Consider the following 7972-nt stretch of genomic DNA (forward strand, 5'->3'; position numbering starts at 1 on the left):
TGAACATAAAATTCTAAAATTTCAATTTACTTTACATCTTATGTTATCTTATCTATTTGTGGTTCTCTTTATTCTCTATACTTGATTTGGTAGAGAAGTGTCATATGATTAAGCTTTTGAACTCACTCGTGTGTTTCATGTTTTCCGAATAGGTTGTTGATCGAGGTTAAGACAAGGGAGGTCACTTTTTTTTTTTTGGGATTAAAGGCTCTAGGATATTAGTCTAGTGCCTTGTGTTAGATGGGGACTCCTTCTAATCTTTTTGTGGAGATCAACCTCCATAGTGGGACCTTGGATTCTATGTTATAGATTTTAGACTATGTCTCTACGTTTAAATGTATATATTATACTTCCTATTAAGCAATTTTTGGGAGAAGAAACTTTAAGATCAAGCAGTTGTTTAGGTTATCTTGTGGATGATATTTTGTTTAGCAGGAGCGACTACTTTTTTTGTCTTACTAATACGGCTGGGTTACGCTAAATATTTCACATTGCAAATGGACGGGGTCCACAGCATAAGTTGCCTTGACCCGTGAAGGCTTAAATCGCCAGGCTTGACAGTTCGTATCCGGGGCTTCCGGCACAAGAGGCGGCGGAGGTGGGTTGCGAAGCCGTTCTGGAGTTCTCATGCCACCTAATGAACTCCATACTGCTTTACTCTTTCTATCCCTTGGAAAAAGCCAAACGTAAGTCAAATTCATCATCATCCGTATGGTCGATTCGTAGCTCAGTCTGTGTGCGCTCTTAGCAAATACGTATACCTCTCTAGATTTAACTTTCTGTTAGGTAATCGATAAGCTCAAATTATACTCATAATGAATCTAATACTCTGCCCTGAGAAGTTGTATCTCTCTATATGGTCTTCTGCTTCGAAGAAGATCTGATCAAGCCAACATACAGTTTGTATACATGGCTACTGACGGCATTTCCATTGTTCATAGTTTTGCAATTAGCTAATAGTGTTGCCTTTATCGGAGATCTAAAACTTATCTGGTTATACCAGCTGAAACTTACCTGGTTATGACATTGTGACTTGTGATCATTCTACATTTCAGATTGCATTACTGGATTCTATAAACCGCAGGGGAGCCTACTGCATCTAATCATATTGCCGGAAGCAATTTTGGCAATGGAAGTATGGAACCAATCATTAACTCCCGGTATATCCTCTACCTCTCCGGTGACATTTTAGCTTAAATTTTGACTTTGGATAATCAGTTTAGCTTATGAATGTCATTAGCTTTTTTATTCAAACATGTTTGGTAAGAATATTGGACTTACAAATTGCAATACTTATATTCCTTTTCATTCAAGATTTCACACTAGGTTTAAACAGCTAATTTTGAGTGTCTTGGATGGAATTTGCCACCTGGAGATTCTTTGTACCAAGCAATGTTATGATGGGTAAAGTTACATATTGATTATTATATCTACTTTTGGTTAACGGCTAGTAGGTAACTTTCACATTTGGTCACTATTATTTTTGTCACATTTAGTGCACGACTTTTGTGTTTTTGTCGCATCATGTCGCATTTCCAGTTCATAACCTTGATAGCTTGAAGACATTGGTACTTTTAGGGAGAAAAACAAGCTTGAATTGCAAAACAAGTTTAATACAATTACCCTTCAAATTTAATCTTTACTAGCTCAAATGATTAAATTTGAACTGTAGTTGGACTTGCAAATTGCAATACTTTTATTCCTTTCCATTCAAGATTTTAAACAAGGTTTAAATAGCTAACTTTTAGTGTCTTGGATGGAGTTTGCCACTTGGAGTTTGTTTGTACCAAAAGCAATGTTATGATAGGTAAAGTTACGTATCCATAATTTTTTTTCTACTTTTAGTTCATAACTAGTGGGTAAGTTTCACATTTGGTCACCATTATTTTTGTGAAATTTAGTGCATGGCTTTTTTGTTGTTGCTGTATTTTTGTTTTTTACGCTGTGTCGGATTTCCTGTTCATAACCTTGTTGGCTTGAAGACCTTCGTGCTTTTGGGGAGAAAAACAAGCTTAAATTGCAAAAAAAGCTCAATACAACTACCCTTCAAATTTAAGCTACTAGCTCAAATGATTAAATTTTAAGTGTATTTTTGAGTTTGTTTTGCAATTTAAGAAAGTTTTCCTTTACTAACGGATTGAAAGTTTGAAACTTAAACATAATTCCAACTCAACAAGCTCTCTGTTTTGTCCTCATATATGCTTTTAGATTGATCTTGTCAAAATGAATAAATAAAAATCAGATATGAAAGTTGTAAATATACTATATATTAAACAAACATTTTGCTTTTCAATTCAACTGAGAATACTCAAAAGAAAAATTATTTTTACAGCCCACAACCTCCCCCTGTCAAAAAAGAATTTGGTAGATTTTAAATAAACCAATCCCACATCTATTTGTTTCTGTTACAAACAGTGTAATGATGATGGTGGTGGTGGTTTAACAAGGTTGAGAAGATGATTATGCTGTGTTGTGGCTGTGACAGAACTGATAGCAGTTAGCATCCATTTTTTCCAGGACAAAGTGCCCCAGCATGTCCTCAGACTTCACCAAGTTTTCCCTGCACAAGAACTCATCACTTACCATCCTGTCCACTTTCTGATTGAAATCATGCACTAGAACATGTGTTTTCGGGTTGCCACCCTTCTTGCTCCGGGCAAGCACACCTGCAGTGAAGATTGCTGACATCCTTCCTGGTGCCTCAGGCCAATACCCTCGTGGCCCATCAATCAATATAACATCCCAATCAATTTCATATAATTGATTAGGAAGATCATTGAGGCCAAGCTTACACTCTGAGAAGAGTAGGTTCTGCACTGGCCTGCATTCGTTGCGTACTTGTTGTTTGACTGCTGAAACTAAATCCTTCATTTCACTTAATTTGGTTGTGTATTGAACATCGTAGGCTTCAACTTCTGGGTACTTTTCTTCAATGTAAGCAGCGTAGTACCTGTTTTCATCAATGAATACTGTTCGACCATTGTGGTTGAGAGCTTGCCAGAGAAGGGTCTCATGTGTGAGGCCAAAAACAAGGAAATTACAGGGCTGAGAGCACTGGCGGAGGACATCAGAAATCTGTTTGATATCTGTGTATGACATGCGGTCAGTGTTGTTGGAGTTGGAAGCATAATGGACAAGCGCCCTGGCCACCGACTTGGAGAGTGGAGAATTGGCAGCAGCTGTGCTGGTGGCAGAGATAACAGGAGCAGAGGTTGTGGGAATGTAGTCTCTTGCATAGAAGAGGGTAAGCAGGAATGCAACTGCGAAGAATGAAACAAAAGCCAGAATCCACACTCGGTTGGTACCACCCTGTTTCTGAATGTAAGGGTGAAGAAGTATAAACTTGGTATTGGTGCCAAGATTGTTCTTCATCTTCACTTAATTTTTGCCTATGCAGGGATGGAGGTTGAAACTTGTAGGATGGATCTGTGGGTCTGAGAATCAGTGAATTATAAAGAAGCAAAATGAAGATGACAATAGGAATGATTGGGAAATGGGAATGAGGGAGGAATCTTTCCGTGCAGCAGGCAGGAAGTTGACTTGGTTTACATCACCAGATTCACTGTGATTGGGTGCTCAATTTTCCATTGCTCAACCACCCTGTGTTTTTTCTATTTCAGTGATAGAAATGAAATGGACAGTTAGACCATATAGTAAAGAAATGTTCACAATTGATTGGGGTTTTAGGACTAGAATAGAGAGAGTGGTTGGAGAAGGGAGCTGGTAAGGAATGCAAAATGAAAGAGTATTTGGTGTGGTTGTAGCGACTCTGTAACTAATTACCAGCACAAGGTCGCTTTTGCTTCTTCATCCCGTCATTATTTCTCAAGTAATCATCACTCTATCTCTCTCTTTCTATTACTTTAATATTAGTACAATTTTATTTTAATAAGTACACACACTAACCTATTGAATAAGAGTTGCCCACAAAAAGACAAAATCCCCTCGCCTAAAGGCTTCCATACCCGACCCGACATAATAGTGGATGTGTGAATCATGGTGACTCAACAACGAGAGGGTCAGTACTTGTGGGTCCCATTATATTAGATTTAACTCTCACAATGCGACTGTCAAGAGGTGGATTTTGTGTTTTCACCCACAATTATCACTTATGAACCAATTGAGTTGTCTGTACGGGCACCTTTTGTACAAGTCTATTCAACTGGCTGGTGCCTTAAGCTTCCATTTGGCCAACAAAATATAATCATAATTGGCCGTTTTCAGTCGACCTCTGCTGCTCTCCTATACATTTTATACTCCGTAGATTAAAAGAAGGAAAACTACACAGTAAAGTGGGAGTAACAGCCTACGACTTAGTAGGAATTTTTTACACTTTTAATCGCATGACTATTGTGGTACTTGTAGGATTAGTCTACGACTTTTAAACTTTGCAATTTTGGTTCACGATTATTGTTTTTGTTGCGAAAATAGTCCTTTTTCAGTCAACTTCTTGCTGAAAAATAAATCCGATGGATTTTTTGACAATTTTCGCCAGAAAAAAAAATTTCCCTTTCAAGTAGGATTAAAATGGGCGTTTACATTGTTTAAAAAAATTCTCCTTTCAAGCAGAAAAACATTGATTGTCATATTCAACACACCATCTATTGTGAAAAAAAAAAAAAACTAATTCATTTATAAAAAGTATGAGATCATGTCAGAATTCCAAAATTATTTTGATTAAATTATTTTGATTTTGGTAAACTAATTAAAGTTAAAACTAATTCATTTCTAAAAAGGATATGTAACCAATTTAATCTTAGCAAAATTAAGTACAAATTCAAAATTAGTTTTACTTTTTAGTTTAAATTTAATCTTAATAATATTGTTTATGTTGATGTTGAATTTATACTAATAATTTTGAATTTGTACTTAATTGACTAAAAAGTAAAAATAATTTAAATTTAAACTAACAAGTAAAAATAATTTTGAATTTGTACTTAATTTTACTAAGATTAAATTGGTTACGTATCTTTTTAGAATTAACTTTAATTAGTTTACCAAAATTAAAATAATTTTGGAGTCAAGACTACTGTGATCGCATGCTTTTTAGAAATGAATTAATTTTTTTGGCAATAAATGGCGTGTTGAACATGACAATCGATGTTTTCCTGCTTGAAAGGATAATTTTTTCAACAATGTAAATGCCATTTTAATCCTACTTGAAAGGGAAACTTTTTTTCGGTGAAAAATTGCCGAAAAATTCGCAGGATTTATTTTCCGGCGAGAAGTTGAATGAAAAAAGACCATTTTCGCAACAAAAACAATAGTTGTGGACCAAAATTGCAAAATTTGAAAGTCGTGGACCAATCCTGCAAGTGCCACAATAGTCGTGGGACTAAAAGTGCAAAAACTTTGACTTAGTAGCATATTATGCCGTTCCTTCACGGTAATCATTTTGTTATCATCCTCTGTCACTTCCTGGCATGGTTAGAGCTGTCGAAATAGGCTGGTGGGCAGACTAAAAAGTTTGCCAAAATATGGGCCTAAAATTGGTTGGCCCGCATTAGGCTTGCGGGCCTTAGTGGGCTCGCCAAATTTAAAAAGTTTTAAATTTAAATAAAAATTAATATGAAAAAGTTAACAAGTGTATACTAAAATAATTTGAATAGTTTAAACATAGATTAATACATTTGTAATTTGTTGAACACAATAATAACTAATATAGTAATAACTAATAAGTCCTAATAAATAATCAAATACATAATATGTGAATTATAAGGTAATAACAAATAATTTATACAATGTATTACTTATACATTTTTCCAATATTAATAAATAAATTAACATATATATATATATATATATATATACACACACACACACGCACACACACACTCTCTCTCTCTCTGTCTCTCTCTAATAATGTATACATACTAGGTGGGCTTGGCGGGCTTTCGTCGGCCTGCCAAGCCAAAACCCGCCATTTTGGCGGGCGGGCTAAATACTTGCCAAAATACGGGTCATAAAATTTAAAGCCCAAGGTAGGGTGGGATGGGCTAAGCCTGTTTTGAGGCCTCATGGTGCCTTACTAACCAAGGTTACCTACTTACGCTTAGAGCAACACCATTTCTCATGAATTTTTGTAAAATTTTTTTGCCAATAAGAGAGAGGAGATAGTGAAAAAAGAAAAAAAAGAAAAAAAGGCATTTGACATAGTTTTTAACGCCCCTCGTCAGGCACAGTTAGTGCACGAAACGCACACCAGCACAATTTTTTTACCATCTATATTGCACATCCCAAAATCTTCTCTCTCCTTAGTCCTCACTTCTCTCGCCTCCAACTTACCTTCTTTTTCTTACACTAAGCAAAAAAAAAAAAAAAAAAAAAAAAAAAAAAAAAAAAAAAGAAGAAGAAGAAGAAATCACTTTTTAGGATGTTCTTAGTAAAGCAAATATTTTAATCCGTCTCTTACTGGATTATGAGTTAAAACAGAAGGCCAAATCTTTTTTTATTCTTAGAGCATCCCCATAAATGGAAAATACTACTTCTACTATTAATTTTACTCCCAACTTTTACTTTCTCAAAATATTGATGTGGACATTTTGCTAGGACCCACATGATGAAGATGACCAATCATTCATTGTTACATTAGGAATATGGAGTACATGCTGTAGAACTCTCCATCAATAGTTTTTTCTTGATTTTTTTTGCTTTGTTGGAGGTGAGAGATGATGATTTCGAGGAGAGAGGGGGAGGAGGGAGAAGAAATTAAGTTAGTTTTTCGTGAGGTCCGCGTGAAAAGAGGAAAGGGAAAAAGTAGCGCCATACACCAAGCGTGCCCGTGGTAAATACTTTTTTTTTCTTGACAATCTTGTTTTCCTTTATTTTTTTTCTTCTCTTTTTCTCTCCTTCCTCTCTCTCAGTTGGTATGAAAAAACCTTCACACTAATGGTTTTTGGCAGAGTAAAAATCAAAACAAGGTTTTTGGACTAATGATAAAGTTGATTTTTGACTGATTTTTTTTTACTACAAATCATGATTTTTTGTGGGCCCCTCACGCAGAAAGCACGGCGCGTTCCGTGCCCAATGTAAAAGGACTTTTGTTTAGACTCTTTTTTTTTTTTTTTCTACGTTTTTTCTCTCTTCTAGTTGCTTGCAAAAAACTTCCACAATTGATGTTGCTATTAGCCTTGCTCTTACATTGTTTTGGACGTCAAGCTGCAGCTGACATGATATCTATGCTACCAGACAGACATTTGATATCTCAATATCTGTGAATCAGTAATCTGCATTTGCATTTTCAAAAAAAAAAAAAAGTAATCTGTATTTGCGGTAATGTATAATGTAGAGATACTTAGCTTGTAGGCTATAGTCATCGAACTGATAGCGTAAATGCACTTGAATACACTTTCACTAAACTTATATATGATCCATTATATTTCTATGCCTGGATTCACCAGAAATCACTTTGTTTTCATGTTGTGTTATTTCCGGCCACCTTGAAAACGCTATTTCCAGGTCTAAGCTAAAGCTCCAAACAATGAGTGTGCGTGCACTTCAAAGCAAAGAACCACAGTCAGGTAACCAACTTAGATTACGTTACCCGTACCTAATCAATTCAAACCGAGCCTTATTCTGTCTTTTATCCTATTGCTTTTGCAATAAAAAAAGAAAGTTTTCGCGGGCGAATATTTACTCTTTCAATTTCTATTTCAGTTGTAGGGCTAGCTCGTGACGTCTCAGATCTCAGAATAGATGAATAGATCTCCGGCTCATTCCGCCATCCCGACCAGTGAATCTTTAATATTTTTTTTTCAATGGAATCTTTGTCATTCACAGGTTCCGTCGTTCCCATCGCTTCTTACTTAATGGTTAGGTCCGAATTTGACAATGGAGCTCGAGAAAGTCAATAGACAGCTACCTTGTGATTACAAAGACAACGGTTTAATCAATTTGATTAGGATTATCCAATTAGCTTTCTTGAATATATAGTGGTTGTTGAAGTGAGGCTTTGGGGCATCCAGCTTAGCTT

The 7972-nt window shown here is 35.7% G+C and overlaps 1 protein-coding gene across 1 annotated transcript; it reads right to left on the reverse strand.

Annotated features, from left to right (window-relative positions):
* Positions 1-2269: 2269 nt before the first annotated feature.
* Positions 2270-3670, reverse strand: LOC116013652 (protein IRX15-LIKE). Its single transcript, XM_031253526.1, has one exon. It carries the CDS (start codon positions 3370-3372, stop codon positions 2461-2463), a length of 912 nt encoding a protein of 303 aa, XP_031109386.1. The 5' UTR covers positions 3373-3670; the 3' UTR covers positions 2270-2460.
* Positions 3671-7972: the final 4302 nt, after the last annotated feature.

This window comes from Ipomoea triloba, chromosome 3 (genome assembly GCF_003576645.1).
Source record: "Ipomoea triloba cultivar NCNSP0323 chromosome 3, ASM357664v1".
NCBI classification, from domain to species: Eukaryota; Viridiplantae; Streptophyta; class Magnoliopsida; order Solanales; family Convolvulaceae; genus Ipomoea; species Ipomoea triloba.

Coding starts and splice junctions, on each gene's coding strand:
- LOC116013652 (XM_031253526.1), bottom strand. CDS start 3,372: ATGAAGAACAATCTTGGCACCAATACCAAGTTTATACTTCTTCACCCT.